Source organism: Onychostoma macrolepis, chromosome 06 (assembly GCF_012432095.1).
Source record: "Onychostoma macrolepis isolate SWU-2019 chromosome 06, ASM1243209v1, whole genome shotgun sequence".
Lineage (NCBI taxonomy): Eukaryota > Metazoa > Chordata > Actinopteri > Cypriniformes > Cyprinidae > Onychostoma > Onychostoma macrolepis.
The window spans coordinates 3570754-3597744 of NC_081160.1; the positions used below are offsets into that span (position 1 = coordinate 3570754).

At 35.6% G+C, this 26991-nt stretch overlaps 1 protein-coding gene across 15 annotated transcripts in view; it reads left to right on the forward strand.

Moving 5' to 3' along the window:
• Nucleotides 1-26991, forward strand: part of ptprfa (protein tyrosine phosphatase receptor type Fa) — a 272540-nt gene that overhangs the window by 162949 nt on the left and 82600 nt on the right. For 9 of the 15 annotated variants that reach the window (XM_058780183.1, XM_058780172.1, XM_058780177.1 and 6 more), the window contains exons 5-8: nt 3089-3277; nt 7173-7190; nt 9948-10058; nt 22005-22274. In XM_058780183.1, the coding sequence (XP_058636166.1) occupies nt 3089-3277; nt 7173-7190; nt 9948-10058; nt 22005-22274 (588 nt within the window). The remainder of the gene's footprint in view (nt 1-3088; nt 3278-7172; nt 7191-9947; nt 10059-22004; nt 22275-26991) is intronic. The other 6 variants (XM_058780176.1, XM_058780184.1, XM_058780179.1 and 3 more) reach the window with 1 other exon arrangement.

Genomic DNA, 26991 nt, shown 5'->3' on the forward strand with positions numbered 1-26991 from the left:
TAAAATAACATATTATACTAATATGTATGTACTATTTATTCATTCATTTAAATGTTTAGGTTTCTCATCTAATCTAATATGTATGTTTTATTTTATTTCGGCTTTATTTCAATTAATAAAAATTTATAATTTTAATAAACAATATAAGCACTGCTTACTGTTCAGCATTAAAAGCAGAAGGCTATTCAGAAGTCTTTATTTGCTTCATTTAGTCTCATTGCTGCCAAGGAGAAACAGTTGAGCTGTTAGAGATCTCATTTGTGATTTTTTTTTTCTGAACCACTACACCAGCATGATACAATAGTACACAATAGTATCTGTCTCAAACCCTCCTTCCCCTTTGGCAGTGACCTGGAATGGACGATTCCTTCAGAACATGAAGGTGTATCTTGCTGCAGCTGGTGTTGGTTTATTCCCACTGGGGTCTATTACCAGACCTTCATGTCACACAAAGGCCTGCGGTGCATAATTGCGACCCTGCTGTGACCCTAGTCCTTGTACCTAGTCCTTCCTACAATGCACCTTCCCAACAGAAAACAAACAGCAACAAAGGCAGCTCCTCCAGCAGGACGAGGTGTTCCTCTGGTGCACGTTCTCACACATCGAGTGACAGACCGTGGGCCCTCCAGGGAGTCTCCCTCGCCTCATTTGGGCATATTCTCTCGTTGCAGGGCTCATGCTAAGCTCTTTATGAAGGCTTTCCCAAATTCTCCTTCTATTGTCTCCCAGAGAAATTCTTCAGCTGTAGTGTAGCATAAAAGAACCTTCCTGTGAGAAAACGAAACTTTAGTGCTTCAGTGACACCGTAATTTAACCACAGAGGAGTCCGGTTTCATCATTGTGTTTGCGGTGGAAAACCCATAAACCATGTTTAACTGTTTCACTGCCAGAATGGAATGTGAGATCTTTGGCTGCATGGTTTGGGGAAAATTTGTTTGACTGATTGATTAAATGATAGAATTGATTCGGGGTTTTTTTTCATGATTGGGATTTGAACCACTGTTTGTTTAATTAATTCCTTTATTTTTTTATTTTTTTTATTTGTCTTTCTTTCTTTCTTTCTTTCTTGATCATGATTTCAAATCATGATTGAAAAAAAACACTAAAACTAAAAATGTCATTTTCATCCTTAAAACACTGGATATTTTAAGTGTTTTTAAACATATTATAGTATTATTATTTTAATATAATATTATATATTATGTAAATATATATTATATATAAGTAATATAATATTATATTGTATAATATAATACATTTTAATTAGATTCATGCTTAAAACTAGAAACATTAAGTAAGAAGGATATAAAAAACAAGAACTTTTTTATTTCAAATGAAAATATATTTTGTAAGGATATATCCTTGTTCTGCTGTCGGTAGAAATAGTTTCACCCTTTATTAGTTTTCACACTTGATGCAAAAGTGAATCAAATGAAAAAGAATTATCTCTAATAATTGTGCAGCCCTTGTGTGTTGGTGAAGCTCAATTAGTGTACGCACAGAGAACAGTTAGAGCATTTAGTCCCGTGTGTTTCCTGTCTGCACCTGCTGTTCTTAATGATGCCGATTTGCATTTGCAAGTTGTTTTATCCTCCATTATCTGCTAGCAGTGAGAGCGTGGCGAGCGCTGGACGCTGTTTGCTTTCTCTCTGATTGTGCTCATCCACTCCTCATTTCCCATTTCAAACACGCATGGAAACACTCACAACACATTATGTACAGTTCTGCACTGTTCCCTTCACTTATCTCTCAACCACATATCAGAGAAACAGAGCTCTCTGCCTCATAGACCAAGTTTAGATATTTTATTGACATCCATCTCAACTAATTGAAATCACAAGTGGACAGTGCTGAAAGCAAGTGTAAATGGAGTGTTAAAGACACATTGTGATCTGATCGAAATGTTGTTCTTTTTAACTTTCTGTTCACCAAAGAATCCTGAAAAGTAAAATGTATCATATTTTCCTAAAAATATCAAGAAGCACAGCTGATTTCAACATTGATAATCATTTTTCTTGAGCAGAAAATCAGCATATTAGAATGATTTCTGAAGGATCATGTGACACTGAAGACTGGAGTAATGATGCTGAAAATTCAGCTTTTATCACAGGAATTAATTACACTTTACAATATATTCAAATAGAAAACAATTGTTTTAAATTGTAGTAATATTTCACAATATTACTGTTTATATTGTATTTTTGATTAAATAAATGCAGCCTGAATGAGCATAAGAGACTTATTTTAAAAACATTAAACATCTTACTGACCCCAAATCTTTGAGTGGTAGAGTAAAGACACCCAAAAATGAATATTACTCTCATGTTGTTCAAACCTTATTTATTTGTGGAATACTAAAGAAGATATTTTTAAAAACATTAGGGTCCAAACAACCCCAGTGGACCCCACTGACCATCATAGAAGAGGTTTATGAGGGTGATTTCATTTTTGGGTTAACAATTAAACAGAACATTTTTCTTATGACTGACTTATTAAGTGATATAGTCATGCAAACAGCGACCCTGAAAATGCATGAAATGCATTTGCGATGCATGATAATACCAGGTGTAAACGTAGCCAGAGAGAGTGAAAGCTTTCCATGCCCTCTATAGTGCAAAAGAGGCATGTGAACACAACATGTAATTCTACCTTTGCATTTTAGCAGCATTTGGTACCTAATTTAGTAATGCCAATATTAGACTTCCTGTAGTGAAATTATGGGTCAGATGGAGCCTGCCGTTCTGTGAGGTGTCACTACAGCCGGAGGGAAATCACCCCTCTCACCCTCATATATCCATGACCAGAAACACCACGGGCGGATTAGTCACGCCTCGGCCTGCTCGTATTTACATTAGCAGTGGATTTCACGCCGTGATCTCTACTCCACCTCTGTGTCTTACAGTCATGCATTTCAGCTGCTACAGTCCGATCGCCCCGGGTGGTCTTGCGGACGAACATTTGTAAGAGCTGTGCTTTAGAAAAATGAGCCATGGTGCTTTTTTCCGACCGAAAAAGCACAGCTTATCGTGCAATTCAATCATGTGTGCTGACGCCTCTCTCTTTGTGGTTTTGTGTGTGTGTTTTCCAGAGGACCAGATCCCTCACGGCTTCCCCACCATAGACATGGGCCCACAGCTGAAGGTGGTGGAGCGAACGCGCACTGCTACCATGCTCTGTGCCGCCAGCGGGAACCCCGACCCGGAGATCTCCTGGTTCAAAGACTTCCTGCCTGTCGACATTAACAGCAGCAATGGACGAATCAAGCAGCTCCGTTCAGGTAAAAAGAACTCTGTAAACACACAAAAGGCGAACAAGCTTGAAGAATAAACTACAGTGAGCGCTTTTGCAAAGATGATGATTGCGAACATTGAAGCCGGCGGCACCTGCTGAACTTTTTTTATAACCTCCTCTTTTTTAACCTCAGTGACAAAGACAATAGAGCACAACAGTGAGTGGCCAGTTTTCCAGATTTTTTTCCCCATTCATTCTCTTCATAGGGATTTCAGAAAATTTCTTCAATAAAAAGTTCTAAGGCTTGAACCAAACCAGCTCCCAGTTGAATTGCATTGCAACATTTGATTCAAAGTGTTTGAAAGTATTTGAACATTTTAAAAAAGGCAACAGTACAAGACATTATATTTCATGAGGGAATGATAGGACTGAATCAGAAATGACATTATTGCCTGTGTACTAGCGTTCAAAATTTTAGGGTCTGTAAGATTTTTCTTTTTTAAAGAAAAACCAGCATGTATTCATTAAATTGATCAAAAGTGACAGTAAAGATATTTATATGACGTTATAAGATTTCTATTTAAAAAATGTGGTTCTTTTGAACATTCTATTCATCAAAGAATCCTGAAAAAATGTATCACAGTTTCCACAAAAATATAGGGATGCACGACTGTTTTCAATACTGATAATAATATATAAAAGACTGGAGTAACGGCTGCTATAAATTCAGCTTTGCATCACAATAATAAAAAAAAAAGACATTTTAAATTGTAATGATGTTACTGTTTTTACCGTATTTTTGGTCAAATAAATGCAGCCTACTTTCAACCGCTTGTGCAAGCCATTGATTAAAAGTATAAAATGCCGCATGCTTGGTTTACAGTCACTAAATCTCTATGGAGGGAATGAATGGATTTTTCACTTCTGGAATTCTACTATTGCGGTGCATCTGTTCGACAAGTGACATTCCAGTTCCAAATGAGCCTCCGGTTTCATTTCATGTCTTAAAGTAAACGGAAACAAACAGGAAGACAGAGTGGCTGGCAGTTATTATTCACGTAACCCTCCGGATAGGACACACAAACATGATTAACATGACAGCACAGTGATTTGTTTTGATTAGAATCGTCGGCCCTTGTCAACAATCATTTCCTGCGTCAATCGTCAAGCAGCTCCGTATTTGTCAAATTATTCCCTGTCGGTCAATCCATCTCGCAGCTACCAGACAATCACGTAATTTATTTGTTTGGATACAGTCCATTATTTGATCCTGAGATTAGCTTTGCTCTCCAGCCATTAGCAAGAAGGCCTTTTTCCATTAACGAATGCTAATGAAACAATTTTTCAATTCGTGACCTTTACAGAACGCCTATGAACAAATAGGAAAAGCACTCATGATTCAATACCTCCCGCTTCAAACGGAACCTTAATCTCACTGAAACATGTCATTGTGTACGAGTAATTACCACCAACCTCGGCAAATCAGGTGATTCTGCCCTGGACATCAATCAACAATCTGTTTACAGTGCAGGCTGGGTGATAAGCAGACAAGGGAGAGCGAATCTGATAAAGAGAGATGGGAAATGTAATCCTGCTTCTCTCAATATAAACACTCACAAGACTCTACGTCAGGAGTCAAGCCTCCTACACACATGAGCCGAAGGCCGTTCAGATATTCAAGGGTATTTCTATGGACCCTTTTCACAAGTTTGTCATAGTTGTTTTTTAAAGAATTTGCCATCATCCCTTCAGCTGTTTTACTAGAAACACCATTTTTTTAACAATGAAAATACAGTATTAAAACAAACGTATATATACAGTATGCGAATATATACTTTTTTTTGATGGATTTTAAGTGCTTCTATTTAGCTGACAACCGATTTATAAACTATTCTCATTACAAAGTTTGGAAGATTTTTGGCACATGTTGCATTTTCAAATGCATGTTATAAGCGATTCAAACTCACAGCACTTACGGAAATCTATTTTGTGTAGAGCAGCATTTAATGTGAACCGCTCCGAGACATTAAATACATTTTTACCATGAGCAGTTGACGTGAAAAGATCACAGCGCTATACTTTGAAACAGCATATCAAATTACATATTTACATAATTATAACACGATCTTTGTGCTAAACTATGTTGCATTCTCATGCATTGTTAGATTTACTTTGAAAAAGGTAGCCGGCCAACTGGCAATTCACGGTGTTTGATGCTGATTTGGTGCTTAGCAAGTGTTCATTTTAGGCTTTGGAAATGCATCAGTCTGTGAAAAGGGTCCATTGTTTAAACAAAAATCTTTTTAATTTCTGCACTTAATTTTCTGCAACATTTGTGCTACGGACATGAATGATGCCTCAAATCAAGCAGCTTCTTGAGGTGTGCAATTACTTTTATAAGCAATCGAAACATTTTTATCTGACAGATGATAAAAAGGCAAAATCCCATGGACATGCGTTACCGATTTTTGCCCACTACGCCACAGTAAGCTCTGAGGCAGAGGTGATTTATGATGATTGGTTTGTAGATCTTTATGAACAGAGATGTGTCGGGCTGATTATTGATTTCTCCTCAGTAAAATAATGGATGTCCAGCTTAGCTGCTGTTTAACGTCTTAAATACAGCCAGGATTGATAGCGACTGTCTCTCGACTGCCGGCGAATGGAGAACTCTTACTACCAACTGCAAAAATTAACACATACTCAGGTTTTCTCCCTCAAGCCATAGTGAAGATATAGTAAAGTCTTACTATTCTTCATTATGCTCGTGCTACACTGCAGACTCACCTTAAAGTCCTCAATCCTGTCCTGTTCTGGACATCCTGGGCTTTCTGAGGGTCCCAGTGTACGCCAGGCTCTCTGTAAACTTCTGATGGACCACAATCCACACAGTTTACAGGGGCTTCCTCATGTCTCTGACCCCCTTCCCTGATCCGCACTGTTTTCACATGGTGGAGTGTTGACTTATGATCCAGATTGACATGAATCTGCATCATAGTCAACAGACTCCATATGGACTCTTTTTGATTAAAACCTAAGGCAACTTCACATATCAGCATATTGCAAAAGATCTATAAAAAAGCACTCCTAGGCATTTACTACAGGTTTGTAAATCGTAATTATAATACGATTTTGGTCAGAAAAAAAATATAACAACAAAATGGCAAGTATCTGAAGCTTTTTCCAAAGTTAAACAAATCTCTTTTGAAAGTAATAAGACTCAAGGGTTGGTCAATGCAATGAGATTGAGCTATCACTTTGCACAAAAAGGTTTTCTTCTGTGTTGCATCAGACAACTGTATTTATTTAGCACAGCTGTGGTCGGATCCAAAGGCCAAAGTTGTGCTGGAGGTAGAATGTGCCTCACTGTAAAAATAGCAGAAGACCCTTGTGCAGAGAGAGATGAAATTATTACTGGCTCACAAGAATGAGTCATTTAAAGGCCAAAACATACTCTACACAAGTACGTGAACTCAGAGACTTGAGTACAAGGGACACTATTGCAGATATTACTGTTTTCTTTTTCAGGTCCACCACTGTCATGTTTTGCTGTGTGATTTAGTTCAGATTAATTCAACTTTTAGTGTGTTTATAGTCAGCTACCTGAATAATATCACATCTATCTTGATTGCACAGCCATTTAGGACAGTAACTCTCTCGAGTACCGGAGAACATCATGTATGTACAACAGGATCGTGCGCACTTGCATAAAGTATGTTTCTGGCCTGAAGCAGCAATGTAAGCTACATAATGTGAATTAACACTCACTAAGAACAGAAGAGCCAAACGTCTTCTGGGGAAGATTGTACATGCCGCTTCTTAAATGAGAAATCTTTTTCTCCTGTTCATCTTTCTCTCCTCTTCTCTCTCTAGCTCTCTCTCTTTTTCTTTCACACTAACAGTTCTCTTTAATCTTATTTGCATTCATATTACCTCACCAGGTGGTACACCAATCAGAGGTAAGAATGCTGAAAACAGAAAATATCCAAATGCGTCATCTTTCGATTCCTCTTTCACCCCGAAGTGTCCCCCTCCATCACCCTGTCCCCACCTTCTCTCATATTCTGGAGTCTTTCGCTTTGTCTTCCTCCTCGTCTTCGATCCGGCCTCGTCTCTGTGCATGAACCTCTGCTCGTCTGTCTCACTAATGAACGTCTGATTCAGTCTCACTGAAAATAATACATCACTATACCAAACACATTTTTATGGATTTCACAAAACCTGTCATGGGCATATCTGTAATATTTCACTCCAAGATCTTAAGAAATTACATTTTGCATAAAAATATATTATTAAATATATACTGTTCTATACTACTATTAAATATATATGGCAAAAAAATTTTTTTACATTAATATATTTATTCAACTTTTATACTTTTAGTTACACTGTATTCTATATATTATATAATACATTATATATTATTCTTAATTTATTACATTGTGTAAATGCATAATAGGAGTAGTGCATGATACTCAGTGATGAGTATAGCAAGAATTATTTAAAAACTAAACACTATACATATATCTTTATATAAATTGTAGACATACTGTATTGATATTCATTTATTTTTATTTAAACTATATTATATTATATATAATAGTATTTGTATCATGTTATTTTGAGTATCATTGACAATAGCAACAGTTTAAAAAATGCTAAAGTAAAATGTCTGAATACATTACAGTAAGAATTTGGGGTGTGTTTAAGTGTAATTTTCCGCTGAACTGACCTTTACTTACTGTCCAGATGACTGACAGTCTGTCTGATCAATAGCTGAGCTGAGCTGCAGTGTGGCTTGAGAAAGTGTGAGATACCTGGACAACATCTCATTCCCCGCAGCAGAAAAACTTAATGTCATTATGACAGTTTGTATTCACCGAATGCCTCTCGTCTCCAGGCATTTAGCAGAAGAGTCCAGAACAGCCAAACTGAGGGATAGAAAGCTCACCGCTGATATGACAGGACTGATGTAGAAGATTTGACTGTAACTCTTGAGTCGATCTCTTCAGAGGGAATGTCAGGGCGAGAAAGTGAGATGAGACTGAGAGAGGGCAGAACAGCATCCTTCAACATCAGTCTGACACTAGCGCTTCAGATGTAATAAGTGATAGAAAGAAAAGCCGGCTTTCCTGATGACTAGAGAAGAAGAGTCAGTAGCTCTGTTCCAAACGCTGCTGAGCTGTACTGTATCAAAAAAACATTGCAAACAGCAAAATTAAAAAGATACCTAATTTTGACCAAAATCTAACATCACATCAAAGAATCAAAAATGAGGGAAGATAAGTTTGAAAATTGTAATTCTAAGCATAAATAGCAATAAAAGGGCAAGTTAATATTTGCATAGTACATATTTCTACAAAATAAAGAGCAAAACACATGCATTATCTGTGCATTTTATTATGCTGACAGAGAATGATGGGAAAAGTAGTTTTACATAATTGGTGGTATTTACTTTTAGATATGTGCATTTGGCAGATGCAACTTACAGTACACTGTATTTAAGTTACACATTGATCCCAGTGTTATTTTAAAATTATATATTTAGGATTTAGGAATTAGGATTTATTTTTATATTTACTGTTATATTTTTGTCGTTTTTATTCAAATTTTATTTTTATTACTTTAAACAAAAATGACAAATATTGCCTTGGCAACTAACTAAATTAAAATAAGTTTATATTTTATTTTACTTCAGGTAATGTTTATTTTATTTCAAGTAAAGACTTTATTAATAGTTTTAGTTTTAGTTAACGATAATAACCCTGGTTGATCCTTAAATAAACGTTTTTACAGCTCCCATGGGTTTGGAACAGATCTCATACTGTATGTGTGTGTTTGTGTTTATGTGTTTGAAAGAGTCATTCTTCTGAATAATTCACTCGTGGAGCAAATGTTAATGCTCAGGTCTCATGCACTCACAGTCTTTCGATTATGTTTCTATTGTTAATGCGCACATTTAAACCCATCCCATAATGCATTTCAGGAATACTTCTGAAATACACGTTGACAACATTTTTAGTTGTCTCGGTGTGCTTCCATCATCCACAGATTGCATGATGTATGTCACATCACGCAAACGAACAGCACCGCCATACTAAAACACCTAATGAGCTACTGATTTTTGTTGAAACAAAATGTATATGAACTTGTATGTGTTACTAACAGAAGGCCGAACCCAGGTAAGTGACAGTGTAAAGATGAAGATAATGAACTGCGAGAACTTTAACATATTGCTATCAGAAAAAAAACAACCTTTTAGTTTTAGTCCACCTGGATTTGCCTTTGTTTGCAGAATTGCTTGTCAGTGGATGCATTGAGGATGTATTGACAGTAATTGCAGCGGCTGTATTTTGTCTTGATAGATCCATTCTCTAAGAGTACGGCTTTGTCTCGGCTCGCAGAATAGCAGAGCTTATGTACAGTGACGTTTATAGCTGGCATAGCCTGCAGGTCTTTTTACTTGCCACAATGAATAAATAACTCAGTTTGCTTTAGATTTATTGAATTATGGAGTGAAAGATGTTGCTCTTTTCTTTCGGTATTTAGAGAGACGAGAAAGGTCATATGCCAGCCGAGTGTTAGTCAGTGTGTGTGTTGTTTAGGCAGAAAACTATTTTCTTTTCCTCAGGCCGCCCTCGTTTAAAGCGATGGAGGTTGAGATTGTTTGTGAGTGTGTGAGAGAGTGTTTGTGATTGCGTGTGTTGTGTTTGCAGGGGCGCTGCAGATCGAGAACAGCGAGGAATCGGACCAGGGCAAGTATGAGTGTGTGGCAGTGAACAGCGCAGGAACACGCTACTCCGCTCCTGCCAACCTCTACGTCAGAGGTAAGATCTGCAACCAAATCCAAATCCCCATCCCGTTTCACCTCGATCTGCTTTCCATACAGGCTTTACCACAGCCAGAACAGGACCTGTCACTCAAAAGCTCACATTTCTCTTTAATCACCCAGTTGTCTTAATAGAAACACGGTTCTGCAGCGGAGAACTGCTCCATTGTTTTCCAATTTTGAATAACCACGAAATGTTTTCCACACAGCTTTTCACTAAATGAATATTTCATTGGTGGTTATTTTATTTTGTTTTATTTTTTTAGAAATAGCAATGCATAGTAAACAGTATTTGCCTAAACATATATTTACGGCATTGTATCATATTTACCACACACTTCTACCACAGTAGAACATAAATCATGTTAAATTGAACTTATAAATTTCATTTTTAAAGTAAAAGCTTAAAATGTATACATTACTATATAAAGTTAAATATACCGTATTGTCCCGAATATAAGACGACCCACCTTTTTCCAGATGTACCTTTTGGAAAAAGGCTTTTTGAAAACCAAATCTTTTTTCTCTCTCTCTGTAAAACATTTTTTCTTAAATTATTTTCAAACTGCATATTTTTCCTATTTTAATTTTTGTTTTGAAAGTATGGTAAATACTGGTAAAATGTACCAAAAATGACATTGAAAATATACACTTTTTGATATACCATTGAAATAACAGGTAGCCCATATGAATTATATAACATTTAAGCTATCCATCTCAATTTTCAATTTTATTAACAGTAGAAGTGAAATCTTATTGTAGTCTTCAAATCTGGGTACTGTCTTATGTTTTAAAATCACTTACCGAGGAAGTTTGTTCCCATCAGGCTAACATGACAGTCACGACATATTACATATTTCATGGCACACTCGTTTTATGCGTTTTTGGCGCCACCTATTGTTGTGGGTGTATTACTGACATGTCAAAGTCTAGACCCCGAATATAAGGCGACGCGTTTTTCAGATGTATTTCCAAGAAAAAACATCGTCTTATATTCGGGTCAATACGGTATATATATATATATATATATATATATATATATATAGTGATCATTACATAGATTTAACAAGACAAACGTAATTTTACTGTAAAATACTCGTAGCGAAAAGTATGATACACCTTATTATTTACATTGCGTGTATTGCCACTAATATGAACATTTGGAGCAAACAAACCTTTGAATCAGTGGATTGTTAAATATTGATTCAGTTATTAGAAATTAACAGTTTGAAAAGAACTGATTTCAAAACTTATTTACTGTGAAATTACAACTTTATCTGTACAACTAATATACTTTTTAAAAACCTTTAGATTCGAGATTATTGTAGTTGATTTAGCTGTTACATTGATTATATTTTCATCATTCACCAGTGATCTTTGCTGATTTTGTTATTTTTGATATATTTCAAGTGTTTTAACTTGAATATTTCCAGTATTGCGTTAGTTGTTAGTTGTGAAGAGATCAGCCTTTCACCAGATTTTACATCTTAAAAGTCTTAAAGGTACAGTAGTAACAGCAGCCTATTTAACTGATGAAGTCAGAAAGAGGTTGAAAATATTAAATGAAGTTTTTGGTGCTAGAAACCTTTGATTAGCATTGTAAATGGACTTCAGGAACAAGTGCAGACTATATTGAAAAATAGTAAAGAGTAGCAAATGAGATCAAATGCCCTCTAATGCTGCTGGTCATGAAGGCTGGTGGAAATGGTGAAAGTGTTGTCAGGGCATCAAGGAAAGGACCGTGTTGAGACTTGCATGCTAGAATGGAGAATCCCGTTGTGGAAATTCCCTCATTAATGTCGGGATCTATTACAGCAGATATAGAGACCACTGAAGCCTTGTTTCAAAGAAAAGCCTTTTATTTAACAGCCACTTTTGCCTGGCAAGTGCTTAAAGGACACTTCAAATTCAGACCTTCAAATATGGTGATGCGTTGTTCTTTGATAGTGTGTTTTGAATATTGCATTCGTGTGTGTTTGAAAGCAGAGGAAATGAGAACTAGACACAAATCTGTGTCCATAAATTCTCCTGGTCTCCTCCTCAAGCCCTCGACCAATCAGAGAGAAACTCATATAAATGATGCATCATGCAGATCATATCGTATGAATTCTCTCCGGAGCCCTTTGATCTTTACGCAGACCACACGCGCTCTCAGGACATGCCATTTGATGAATGACATTTAATATATATGTATGAGTATCTGATGCTTTATGGTGAGACGGGGAGATGTTCTCATTTTGTTAGTCCATGAATTTTTCACTGGTAGTGTCATACTTTTATTGCTTTTCTATTCAAGGGTTTACTATTGATGTGACTTCATGGTAAAGTGAACTCTATAGGCTTATCACTGTGTGTATGCATTTATCCTGCATTGTTATTCTATAACTAATGTTTAGGGCTGGACGATATAGCCGATTTAAAGTTTTTTTTTTTTGTTTGTTTTTTTTTAATTTAGAGGAATTATCATTCTAATCAAGAATGTCTTTTAAAGAAAGAAGTTTAATACAGTAAAATGATAATTAAATGTTTTTTTTGGGTTTTTTTTCAGGAAATGAATGAGAAGAATATTTCATCAGTTTTACTTATTTATTGTATTGCTTATTTATTTGATTTTATATTATCAATAGTAAAGTAGTAAAGTACAGTAAACACAACAGTGTTTGCTATACATAATGGTATTTCCCTACATACACATTTTAATTAAAGTCTTTAAGGCATATAAATTGCCTCACAGGCACTTCCATGAATGTTTTGAGCAAACAATTCACTGAATCAGTGAATCATTGATTCTTGAATTGATTCATTGAAATGGACAGTTTAAAAGAACTGATTCATTGAAGTGAATCAACTTACCAACTCCATCAATGTTTTCAATTCAGAGGTTTAAATGAGTAATGCTTTTAAAATATCACTCATTTAAACCTCAAGCAACAGGTGCAAAGCCAATTTTATATTGCCAGCCAAATAATATTGCATATATAGTGTAAACATTCAATATATCGGCCAGCCCTGCTAATAAGAATGTTTCTGTATGCTCTGATGTTTTTGTTCTTCTTTATAGTCTGACTAACTAGAGTCTCTCTCCAGGTGCTCAAATTTCACTGACACACACGTACTCTAACAGATCTCTTCTGAACTCTGTGTGTGGGCCTGTGTGTGTTTGTTTAGTGCATTTCCTCCTCGTCTCTCTTTTACTCTAATTTCTCTGTCTTTTTTTCTTTGGGTTCAACTGCAGTGAGTAGGTGTTTATCACTGTATATAGGATGGATCATTCCATAATTGCTTATCCTTTCATGTGAAAGATTGTGTGTGTTCACTCTCATTCTCATGTGCCTTATCACACTGAGACCCTCAAGCACTGTTGAGGGTCTTGCATCATGCTTCTTCTGTGTTTGCTTGTTTGTGTTTGTGTGTGTGTGTGTGTGTGTGTGTGTGTGCTTTTGTAAATTTGGAAGGTTTAGGCAGAAAGAGATTGCAGAAGGACATACTATAGGTTAATTAATTCATTTTATGTGCACACAGGTGTATGTAAACAATTCAGTACTTTTTTTAATTCTAAAAATACAAACTTTCTTGTAGGGTAGGGTTTGGATCAGTCTATATTAATCATATAGTCATTTCTCCTGAGGTTACCACCACAGCGAGGCAAGAACGCATGTTTAAGTACCGTATTTTCTGGAATAAGTCACTTTTTTATTTTTTTGAAATGTGCTGCAAATTTATATTCCAAAGCGACTTGTGTGATGCATTTAACAAATTTGCGTATAGGTTTGGTGTTATAATAGCAAAAATATTGCTTATAGTGAATGACACTAATGCTAATAGTGTTTATAATGTTTGTAAACCTTTCATTCACTGATATTTTACATTATTTCTAAATGTAATAATGGCATGCAACTGTAAACATGTGACCAATGCAAATCTTTTTTTCTCTCAGCAATGCAATTTTGACCCTGTGCAACTCATTTTTCAGAAAATACGGTATGCGCTTGCAATGCATCGACTTCATATCTGGCCTGTATGTGATGCATAATCTGTCATAAAATACACCTTGATTTACAATACAAGAAAAGTAAATCTAGTAATGAATGGATGTGTGAGTGTGTTTTAGTGCTGTGATTGTGTCCATGTTCTTGTCTCACGTCTTTTTTTATGGATAAGCGGAATATTTGCCTGTTTTACTCTCTCTGTTTCTCCTTGTCTTCCTCCTCCTCCTCCTCTCTTCTCTTTTGTTTCCCTTCCTCCATCATCATTGCACCCTGCCATCCAAAATCAATCCACTCCTCACTCTCAGACCAGCGGGAAGGTGCGTTCTTTTCACTATCTCTCCTCCTACGCAGAGGGTCGGCCGGTGGACGGGAGGCGGCGTGCGTCCCCTGCTGTTGTGTGCCAGTCTCTCTGGAGCTCTGCTCTACCTGAATCTCTTACATCCTTCCCTGCCACATGCATGCTGCTGCTACCTCGCATTTCAGCCTGGCCTTTTTCTTCATGTTGCATGTGTCAGAACTCTGGATGTTTTGTTGTTAGCAGACATTTGTAGTTTTGTCAGGGGTGTAAAGAGCCCTAAAGCAACTTCAGGGATCTTTTAGGCTGTTTTCACACTTTTGATTGCTCAGTCTGAACCTGAGATCGATGCATTGTGTTTTTTGGCTCCAAACTATGGTGCACTTTTAAAAAAAATGGAAACCAGTGTTCAGTTTTTCAGTCATTTATTTATTATTTATTTATTTTTTGCAAATGGTATGATTACATTCATACCAGTTGCAAATTACAAAAGTCCTAACAAAAAATCCATCTGGTCCTTGTTTTTAAAATTGAGTCTACACTTCTGAGTTTGAATTATTTCATATTATTTGGCTTTGAACCAGAGTACAAGTACAGTTTATAACAAGAGCAGAGTAATGACACTTTACATTTATATATATGGTTTTGACCAAAGTTTATGAAAAAAAAAATTATAATGATAATAATTTAAATAATTTTATTTAAAAGCTTATTGCCAAGGCAACATTTCTCATTTTTATTTAGTTTAAGTTAATATACTAAGTTAAGTTAATAATAGCTAAAATTATATAATTTCTTTTTAAAAATATGTAAATATATTAAAAAAACGTCAACAAAATGACAAAATATATATAGGCCCTATATATATATATATTAAAAATATATATTTAACTAAAATTAAAATGGAAACAGAAAATATATTTAAAAACTGATCCAAAATATTAATAAATACTATAATAGTATACTATCTCAATTATATAAAAAATAACATGTTTTAACTAACAAAACAGAATTACACCTGCATTTATCTATTGGTTTCATCACAAAAGATGGCAAGCATGTGAAGTGTGAAAATACCCTTTGACTCATGAGGATTTCAGCCAGTTATTTTGTTTGTCTGAAGTATTTTTATGTACTTGTTTACAGAAGCGTTCTTGCGTGCATGCTCATGTTTTAAGGAGGTGTTTTGTGCAGCGTAGTCTGGTTTTGTTTGTGAAATCAGTGGACAGCAGCATCATTCTTTCTAAATGAACAGGCCGATTTGCTGTTGTTCAGAGCCTGAACTCAGAGGTCAAAGAACAAACAGAGGAATCCACCCTTAGCTTAGCGGATAAGACCTGTTTATATACCAGTTCAAATTTCAAAGATGGCAGCAATCCCCTGTCTGCTCTGCTCTGCTCCTTCTTCAGAGGGCCTGTTCTGTGAACTGCCAGAAAGCCTTTTGAGCTCTCAAGTATTTAAGCTGGCTAAAGCAGCTTTCGCTGTTTGTTTTGGAATCAGCCATTTGGTGAGGACTTCCGATGTGGAGAACAATACAAACAGACAGAAAATATGATGGCAGAAAGCAAAAGAGGTTTTCGTCCCAGTGTTGTTTGTTTAAAAGAGCGTCATTATCCTTCCAAAAACCCAGAGTGGTTGAACCCGGGCATGTGTTCTTCATATAGGAGGAAGACAATGTCCTCTTCATGTCACATTATCACAGAAACAAGCTGTTTCAGTTGGACAAGAACATCGAATGACATTGACAAATTAGCTTTTTTACTTTGAAGTGTGGAAGCTCAAGGAAAATAGAAACAACATACTGTCAAAGAAAAACCAGGACTAACACAGCAAATACACTGAAAAATTGGTTTCCAGTTTATACCAGAAAAAGTTTTACAGCTGAATACCATAAGCCATAATTGCATTAAGACAATATTTTCTTGTTTTTATGCATTAAATAAAGTCAGTACAACAAGAACTACCCATGTTTTATATTTAAAGTTGTACTTTTTTACAATTTAAATATGAAATTTTTTTCACATTACAGTAATGAAAATTATATATTTTTGCATGATCATGTGCATAATTATGAAAATGTCACAATACAAAAAAGAATGAGATGGATGGATAGATAGATAGATAGATAGATAGATAGATAGATAGATAGATAGATAGATAGATAGATAGATAGATAGATAGATAGATAGATAGATAGATTATTTTTTTTATTTAGGAGTTAAAAACATCTAGGTGATATTGCTTTAAAAGTCCAGAAATCAGTAGACTCATTTACATTTACATTTAATCATTTAGCAGACACTTTTATCCAAAGCGACTTACAAATGAGGACAATAGAAGCAATCAAAATCAACAAAAGAGCAATGATATGCAAGTGCTATGACAAGTCTCAGTTAGCCTAACGCAGTACACTTATAGACTCATCTAAAGAATATATAATGTAACATCAAGAACTTTCAAATAATGACATTTTTTTTCACATTACAATGTGAAAAATGTGAAATAATCATATAGCAGTGGTTCTTGATAAGAGGGTTCTGGTTGGGTTAACATGGGTTGGGTTAACATGACCCAGGTGTCTGGCAGTCATTTCTAGGTCACTCCGATCTCTGTGCTGATCATCTCTTCAGGTCTTCGTGTCTTAATGCATAATTCACTTTATGTGGCCTCGGGTGAGATATCTGCAGCACTGTTGTTCTGCGGTCTCTCTCATTGGCACCTGCAGAGCACAAATGAGGCATTTCAACACGAATAATCCCTGTAGTATTAGTTCTGACTTCCCTTGTCTATTATAGAGAACATTCATGCACATCTGCTGAGGAAGTTCGCCCAAGTTTTTTTTTGCCACACGTGCCAATATGGAGTGAATTGCTGGCCATAAATATTTATTACTGGCCAGGAAACTGTGCTTTATTTTAATTAAATTACATAATTTCCTCCCTGACAATAAAATACTTTATTGCTTATTTGTGGCAAAGAAAAGCATCATATATGAAATTATATATACTGTATAGAAGTTTTAGAAGTTCTTAAAGAAGAAACTTATATGTATCATAGATAAATTCTAAATGATACATTTTTCACTTGTTAGAAGATAAGCACTGTCTTTGTTTCTAATAAAGCCAGCCAACCTGGCAGTTTTACTCTTCTTTGGCATATTCTTCTTGGACCCTGAGTTCACGTGTCTCTTTTGTCTTGTTCAGTGTTCGTATAAGACTTTTATTTGAGTTGGTTGAATCTGTAAAGCACGGCTTTGATGCGGATTAGAGACTGATTCTCCAATAATCCACCTCAGACCAGAAGATTTGCAACGAGTTGACACTGCAGAAGACAGTTCAAATATAGTGTCCATCGCTGACTGCAGAAACATTGGCAGGATCAGGAGTTTGCTTGTTGTGGAATCCCTCTCTGATCACAGCTTGTTTCGGAGAGTTATCCAACAGTGTATTTTTCGATTGATCAGACAAAGCTGAAATTGGATTCTTTGCACTGTTTTGTACATTCTTTGATGCATTTGTTTGGATTGTTTTTTCATTTATTGGTGCTTTAGTCCGTAGGGCACACATGCATGCTCTGTTGACTATCGCCTATGTGTGCTTTTTTGCTTCATGCTTGCATGGCCATTGATTTGCTTGGGATTGTTTGTGTGTGTCCGTGTGCGTGTTTGTATGAAATCGCTTGTGCATTGAATAAACCTTGCTTCCTGCAATCCCCTCCCCTTCAAAACCTCCTCTCTCTCTTTCCTTGCGCTCTCTTTCTCTCTCCAGATTGCATGTGTGCATGGATGCGTATGTGTTTGTCTGCATGTCTAACTGCAAGCTTTCATTGCTCTGTTAACACTCCCAGCAATATTCTCACGAGATCAGTGACTAAAGTCAGCTCAGCCCATTCTCTAATCTCACCACTGCCACTGGCATCGCTCACATCGCTCACGCCGGTCTGTTTTACTAGCCAGCAGAGACTTCTCAAACTTTCTTAACAACCTCTAACTGAGTGAAACTCTTGCCATCATGTCGTGACCATCCCTCATGTCCATGGGTAACATCATCCTCTCTATGTACAGTGACTAACGCGGATTAATGTGACATCTCTCTTGCACTCCTTACACCTGCAGGCATTCCTGCCCAACTAACAAATTTAACTCAATCCCAAAAGTCCTAACTCTGAGCTTATCTCTCAGAGATGATGATCAGTCCAGCAGCCTCTGGTCACGGACAGTACAGATCACACACCATAAGCACAATTTGCTCTGTGTTTACCTGACTTGAATCAATACATTTTGCAATAAATATTGATTTACCGTACCTGAAACGCAGCAATATGTTCAAATTACAAAAACTGAGTTAAAAGTTATGTGGTTAAAAAATAACGCAGCCTAACCAATCGTTGTTTGTCAGTTCATCATTTCCTTTATTTATTTTAAAAAATTTTTGCATTGCACAAAGAAGCTTGTAATAACAATAAATTATGCATAACTACATGCAAGTAACCCTAACCCAAACCCTAACCATATAGTAAGTACATGTAGTTAATTAATATTACGCAGTATTTAAATGTATAATTAAACTGTAACAAGGACACTAAAATAAAGTGTAGCCCTTTATTTTACGGTAGAGGTCTGCATTCCCGCAGCATTAAATTCCTGAATAAAATGCGGTAGCGGTCGGTAACTCTGGTGTAATTTGAACGGGAGTGGGCGGTCTAACAATATCCCCTTCCCAACGTCCTTTCAGAACAGCATATCTGTGCTTTATTCTTATCGAGCACTGGTACAGCCTGCACTCAGGACTGTTATGCACGCGCTGCATGCATGAACCAGTGCTTCGTTTCATTTGCGGGGTCTGTGCGCAGCATGTGCATAACGATGCTCAGAGCAGGCTGTAGCCTAACGGTGATAAATATACGGCCCTCAGACAGAACAGGTTGTCAGAACATTTTTCAAGTGTGCTATTAGTATACTTCTTTTAAACTAAAAAATAGGAAAGTATACTGTCTACTTATTATGTACTTCTCAGAAATGGGCTTTATGTACTTCTCAGAAATATACTTAAAATGACGTTTAAGTATACTTGACTTATACTTAGAAAAAGTCTAAATATATTTGAGCTATACTTATGCTCTGAGAATCCGTGTTTTCATTGTTATATGGTAGGGGGCGCTAGTACACATCTTCTGTACAGAATTTCCCAAAAAAACACAAGTGAAGAAGAAACCAAAACAACAGATGCTTCCACTTGTTAAAACAGCATCAAAACTGTGTAACATTAAGGAATAAAATGTCGACCAATTAAGAGGTAATAACGACTGTCAAGCTTTGGGGTGTTGATCAACTTCAGCTACGTTTTGATTATCATTCGGAATCCAATTCATAGTCTTTTTTCAGCTTTTTGTTCAAAATGTTGTTTATTTCTTTATTTATGAAACTTACCCACATTCAAGTGTTTCAAAAAAGAATGCATGAAACTAGAATAAAATGTTTTTGTTTACAAGCAGATACACTGTTCTTTCTTTTGATGTTTTGTATATTCAGATATTCGTACAACAAAATATATACAAATTAATACCTAAATAGGGACATAGTAGTATGCTTAAAGTATGATGTAAAGTTCACTTAAAGAAAACTTACAAGTACTACTAAACTAGTAGCTTACTGAGATTATACTTCAAAGTGTACTAAAAATGCTACTATAATTATTTAATTAGTAAACTACCAGTATACCTATAAGTTCACTCTTAGTATAGTTGCAGTACAAGCTAAAAACATTGATGTAAACTAGTTGTGTTCTCAAAGTTTACTACTGTTATACTTAAAGTATACTTAAAAGTGTACTTTTATATACTAGAATGTGGGCCAATTTAGTCCCAAGGAGTATTGAAATAGTACACTTACAACTATACTACTAGTACACTGATATTTGTACACTTACTACATAAAGTATACTTTAAAATATACTTGAACTTTACTTAAGTATACTTAATAAAATAAACTTGAAGTATACTACTTTTTGGTAAAGGTAATGATGGAGCAAAGTGTGGATGCACTGACCAACCTTACCTACTGTAATAATTCAGAAAGTAGCAACTGTACCCAAATAATGCATGTATACTGGGATAGAGAGAGATGACTGATTATTGTTGAAGTTTGGGTGATAGTTAGCGCTCTAATTTCCAGAAACTGCATTCAAGTCAAATAAATACTGAGCATTTGTAATCCCTCAGACACATACTTTCCTCATTTATCCACAATCATTTCCTGCGTGAGGAAATGAGTAGGTAATGACAAGGAAATGAACAGGTAATGTTCAGGTTTGGAAGTGAGTTGGTGTTTGTCAGAAATGAGACTTGTTTATCCGTGAAATATAGGCAGACGTCTGGCCGCAGAGCTCCCTGTTAAACTCAGCTGCCATCTGAAAACAATTCCACTTTATATAAGGAGAGACATTATACAAGATCGGTTTATTAGCGGGCTCTCCATGGACGCTCTTAGAAGGCTGTTTACCCTTGAAGTCAACAGAAAATGCTCCTCGTTATGGGCAGCTCCGCAGATACACAGTGTGTTTGCTGTGTATTGAGTGGACAGGATGGTTTGGCTTTGGCTTCACACCAAATAAATGTGTGTGAGGAGAGACTGCTATCAATTTCTGGCATTCTTGATCTAAATAAGATGTATTTCTTTGCAAAAAAAGCAAAGTTTACAGTGTTACTTCTAAATGTTGCCATGCCATAATTTAAATAAGGCATATGCAGATAGTTTTTTAGTTTATTTTTTTAACAGAAAGAATTTCCAAAATGGACATAATACATAATGCTGAAATTCTGAAATGTGTTAAATGGATCTGACAGTCTTATTGAGGGCTGAAAGCATAATCATATTATCTGTATTTTTTAATTAACAAACATGCAAGCGGTGGTGAATGTTTAAAACTTTATAAAACTTTATAAATTCAGTGAAATCTGAGCTTTCAGAGTTTGAATGTCCCTGTTTATATGAAATGATAAAGGAAATGTGCATTGCACTGCTAAGATATCAGTCACAGTGATGAGAAAGTCTAAAGTTCAAATCTGAGATGTGACATTCACCTGTCCGCCATCTCTTTGAGGTCCTGAGCATCTGTCAGCCCAAGATAGCGTGACAGAGACCTGAAATGTAGAAAAAGCACTGCATACCTCAGTGCTACTGGACTAAAGCTTAAAAATTATTTTATAACCACCCTGATTGACGTCCTTCTTCTTCTGCATTTTTAGTCCAGTATGTATTTATAATGCAAACAGAGTTCATTTAGTGATGTAATGGTTAATAGCTTTCGAGCGCTTTGTCAGAAATTGAATTTAATGAGACAATAAGGAGACTCGACTGTAGAGTCAAAAAAAGGCCTTGAGATGTATTTACTGTCAAAACAGGCTCTTATATGGTGAATGTTTAGTATATTAAGGCTCTCAGCTCTGTTCCCTTGATTTAGCTTGGCATTTGTCTGTTCAGATTAATCATTAAGATATAGGGAGAGCTAATTCTTATTTCATATCTCTCATATTTACAATACAGTCACTCAAATACAGCCATAGATGTCATTGCTGTATAGCCAGAGCCATTCCTGAAGCATATTCTCTGCCCTCCTGTATCTGTATTCTGTGTATAACATCATCTGTGCTCCTCCAACAGTCCGGCGAGTTCCGCCACGTTTCTCAATCCCACCTACCAATCACGAGGTGATGCCGGGCGGCAGCGTGAACCTCACCTGCGTGGCGGTGGGCGCTCCCATGCCCTATGTGAAGTGGATGAAGGGGGAACAGGAACTCACCAAAGAGGAGGAGATGCCCATTGGCCGAAATGTGCTGGAGCTCACCAACATCCGGCAGTCGGCTAACTACACCTGTGTGGCTATATCGTCCCTGGGCATGATCGACACCACGGCTCAGATCACCGTCAAAGGTAAGAGACACCTTAGATTCACCTTAGATATAAGTCACACAGGATCTGATTAAGGTTTGCACTTATATGAAAAGTATTCAATAGGCATTCTTAAATATAATTAAAGATACACTAATGTTCAAAGGTTTTGGGTCGTGAGATGCTTTTATGCTCATCAAGGCTGCATTTATTTGATCTAAAATATAGAAAAAAAATTATATTGTGAAATATTAATACAATTTTAAATAACTGTTTTCCATTGTAATATTTTTTTTAAATGTAATTTATTCCTGTCATGCAAAGCTGAAATCTTTAGTTTCACATGATCCTTCAGAAATCATTCTATGCATTTATTATTATTCTTATTAACATTAATGTTGAAAACAGTTGTGCTGCTCAAGGTTACTATAGTTTTGAATTTTTAAATTCGTTTTATTTTAATATCGTTTTCAAATTTGCTATAAAATTCAGTTTAGTTTTTATTATTTAATTAATATTTTTGTTAGTTTTAGTTTAGTTTTTATTTTGTGAACACATTTTTATTTAGTTTTTATATAGTTTAGTTTCAGTTTTAGTTTCAGTTTTCATTAAAGTTTAGCAGAATCAACAGATCAATTTCAGAGCGAAGGCCAAAGAAAGACGTAGGCATAATTTAAAGTCTAGCGACAGAAAATTAACGCATGCTGAAATTGATTAGAAGGTAAAATTATACAAATATACATCAAAGGAAGCAGTCAAACCTTTTTACTAAATAAATCTACACAAGTTGCGCTTAATGTCATATCTAATGGTGTTGAGATATTTAAAATAAATGTAGCCTAATTTGGTTATAGGCCTATGTCTTTTTTCTTATTTAACCATAATCATGATATTGTAACCGTCGTGTCTTGCTCACTTTTCCGTGAACAGTCACAAGAGAAATCATAACTAGGACTAATGAAATTCAATAATAACGGCAATCGAATTTAACAGTAAAGGCTCATATTTGAATAGCCTATGTTCTTTTCTTTATTTATGAAGAATTACAAGCATGTGTATATGTGATTTAGCCTATGCTTATTTGTTCGAAAGTTTGGCAGAGTGACCATAAGATGCTAGGCCAAGTTACCTGATAGATTAATGCGGGTGCGGTTCGGGTCGCGACTCGCGGTCTTTATGTCAAACAATTCTGGTCTGGTACAGAAATAAATTAGTGCTGCTGTAGGATAACGGATCGGGTGTTCTGTTAAGTACTGCTGGTGCACGTTTACCAAACAGGACCCATGCAGGACTGTTTTAAACTGCTTTGCGTCTCTCCGTCTGATAACCCCATGTGCGTGATGCACCATTGACAGGTATTTCCCTAAACTGTCACTTATATATTTTTTCCGCCAAGGTAATGATTACGAAAATGATTATTTATTTGTGTTAATTATTATTTTATTTCAGTTAGTTTTTCAATAACTGTTGTTTGTTTCGTTTCGTTTTAGTTTTTCAAATATTTTGAAATTTTTATTTTATTTCAGTTTACGAAATTGTTTTTTCATCAATAGTTTTAGTCTTAGTTTTAGGTTTTGTTTACGAAAATAACCCTGGTGCTGCTTAATATTTTGTGCATACTGTGAAATTTTAAATAGCATTTATTTGAAATAGAATTATTTTGGAATTTTATAATTGTCTTTACTGTCATTTTTGATTGACTTAGTACATCCTTGCTGAATAGAAGTTAATTTTTCTTTTTTTCAGTCAATCAATCAAACAATCAATAACCCCAAAAATTAAAATTAGTTGTTAGTTTGTTGGTTTGGCCAAAACATTAAAGGAAAAAAAAAACGATTTGTTTGTGAATCAGTTATGCATACTACAATTGCACCCATACAAAGGAGAAATGCATTGGAATGCGCCTTTTCTTTTGCTTTTCAAAATGTAGTAATACAGAACCATTTATATTTAAATAAAGTAGTAATATTCCTAAAAATAATGAAGTATGCTTGGTTACATTCATTTAAACGAATAAATTGCTTTTCTTAATCTTTGTCCCCAAGTGATCATACGGCTAACGCTGATATCAGTTGTGTACTTAAAGTCGCTGATTATCTGTGATTATCTAGACAGTAATAAACAAAGCTGCTCTAATCAGATTGGAGGCTGGGCCCAGAAACGTTGAGAGCGAAATCTCATCAATAACACACTCATGGGGATTCCCACCAACTCAGACAGACAGCGCATGCAATCACCTCATCAATGTTTCATCAGAGCTGAAATGTGATGAGGAGATCTCTCCTCCTTTTTTCCGCCTTGTCAGAGCGAACAGAATCTCTGAGCTCCGAATCATCATTAAGGATTATTTTTAGGGCTGTAGCGCAATAATGAATCAATTTGAAACATTTCATCGTCCCAAATTTATCATGTTAAATGCTTTCTTGAAAGAGCACACTCTCTTTATTGATGTGCTGTGAAATCTAGAACGGGGCTGCACTGTGTCGTTGTTGTAAATACTGTTGTTCACACATAATGGTTTAAAGATTTAAACAATAAAATAATGCTAAAACACAAACAGGCTCTCACTGAAGGTGTGCTCAGAGACCAGGATATCATACAACCCTGGGAATGTTTTTTTTAAGTCTAGCTAATAAGCACAACTCTTCAACTATTAATTTTAACAACTCGCTCTAAACAATTTAAAACACAATAGGAACCACACAGTAGCTCGCTCTAAACCACTCACAACACTTTAGCTACAGCATAGCAACACCCTGGCAACAACATAGTATCCAGGGCTGGGTAGTAACTGATTGCAAGTAATCTGGATCAGATTCCAAAAATTAAGTACTTGTAATTAAATGATATTACATTTTAAATTACTCAGACTACAGTAACTTTTTTTCATTTCATGATTACATATTATTCACACAATAGCGATAAATTATTCATAATTTATTGATTCTCAATATTTTTTTTATTTACATGTAATGCAGGGATTCCCAAACATTTTTGTCAGCCAAACTTCTTTTACCTTATATACGTGTTTACTTTAAGTACCCCTGAGATTTTAAGGTAATAATTAAAACATTTGTATGTTCATTGTTCTCTGATGTTGGCTAATGGTCACATGACATGCGGATAAACAAATAAAATATTTAAACTTTTTAATAAATAAAATGAACTTTTATTTTGATAGTTGTTATTTTAAAATGATTTATTTTATTTTCAATTTTTATGATTTAATAATTATTAACTTTTCTTTAAAATCACAGTTCCTTCACGAACCCCAGTTTGGGAAACCTTGACATAATGTTTAAAGCACTTTGTGTTGTTAATAACAATGAATGGAATATTTTCTCTTTCTCTTTGTATTTTATGTCAATATGGTACAAGATTATCCGCTTTAATTCAATGTGATAAACGAGCTAGTGCAAAAGTAATCTAAAAGTCATCAAAAAGTAGTCAGATTATATTACCAAAAATGTGTAACGTAATGGATTACGTTAATGACTATACCATTTTTGTCATGTAACTTGGAATCAGAAACAGACTACAATTTGTAAATATCTGCCCAGCACTGATTTCTGTACTGGATCAGTTTGTAAATGTGCGCTACTCTGAGCTCTTCATTAGTCAGTGAATCGGCAAGCGTTTACTGGTGTATCTAGGGAAGTGTTTAAAATAAAGAATTTAGAGCAGGAGTCAGAGAATTTCAACTCAATTCTGGCAAATAGAGTCGAGTTAAAACATTAGCATTGATTAAAGCGTGTTGAGTGTATCTGGCATTACAGCGGGTTTTTCTCACTGTTGTTTTCCGTCATGCGTTATCATGTTAGTTGAGCTTAATATCGTGTGTTTTGGGATTTCTTGGCTTATAGCAGCTGTGGCTCTTTAAGCCTCCTAAAGCAGTGCACGGCCACAGGCTTCACTGGATTTTTCTATCCTTTTCCACACTGCTGCTGCTTATTCAAGCTGATCTGTTTGGATTCTGACAGCTGTCCAGTCGCATGTAGCACAAAAGTTGTTTAGAGTCAATTTCAGAAGCTATTTGATGACAATGCAGGCATTTTTCTTCCCGCCTGTGGAAATCAGGTGAGCTGATTGAACTCGTCTGATACATGACACAGAATAATCATAATAGCAGTGTTTAACACAGCACATTCTGCTGCTTTCATGGCAAATGCCAAATCATTAGCATGCATCTAACCTGAGAAATATCATGGATCTATTTGCATTCATGTGGCATATGTTAGCATGTCAGGACATGTGGTTTAGTAGCGAATACACTGAGAAATACATTTCAAACACCTTTTTGATGTTGAGGATCTTAAAATAACCAGGCCATGTGGCAAAAATACCCCAAAATATGTCTGTGTGGTTTGTTTTTGTCTGTTATCTAACATCCAAACCAGTGTTATTTCAGCATTATTGCCAAGGCAACATTTCTCAATTCTCTTGTCTTCTTTTTTGAAGTATGTTTAAGTAATTCATCTAATATTCAGATTTGACTTCTGTTACTGAAAGAAATGTTTTTAATAGTTTAACACTGACTTGAACTTATATTGTTATATTCAACAAGGCCTGTGTATTTATAGTTTAGTGTCTTTGCTGTCTATGAGCTGTTGATCTGTGGAGCTATTATGAAATAGTTTTTTGACAAAAACAAAACTCAACCAAACGATCATTAAGCTCTGAAAACACTCCTATTATTAAAGTGTGTTCTTTATTGTGTAATGATCTTGCATTAATACAGCTCTGTTTGCACTGGGATGTT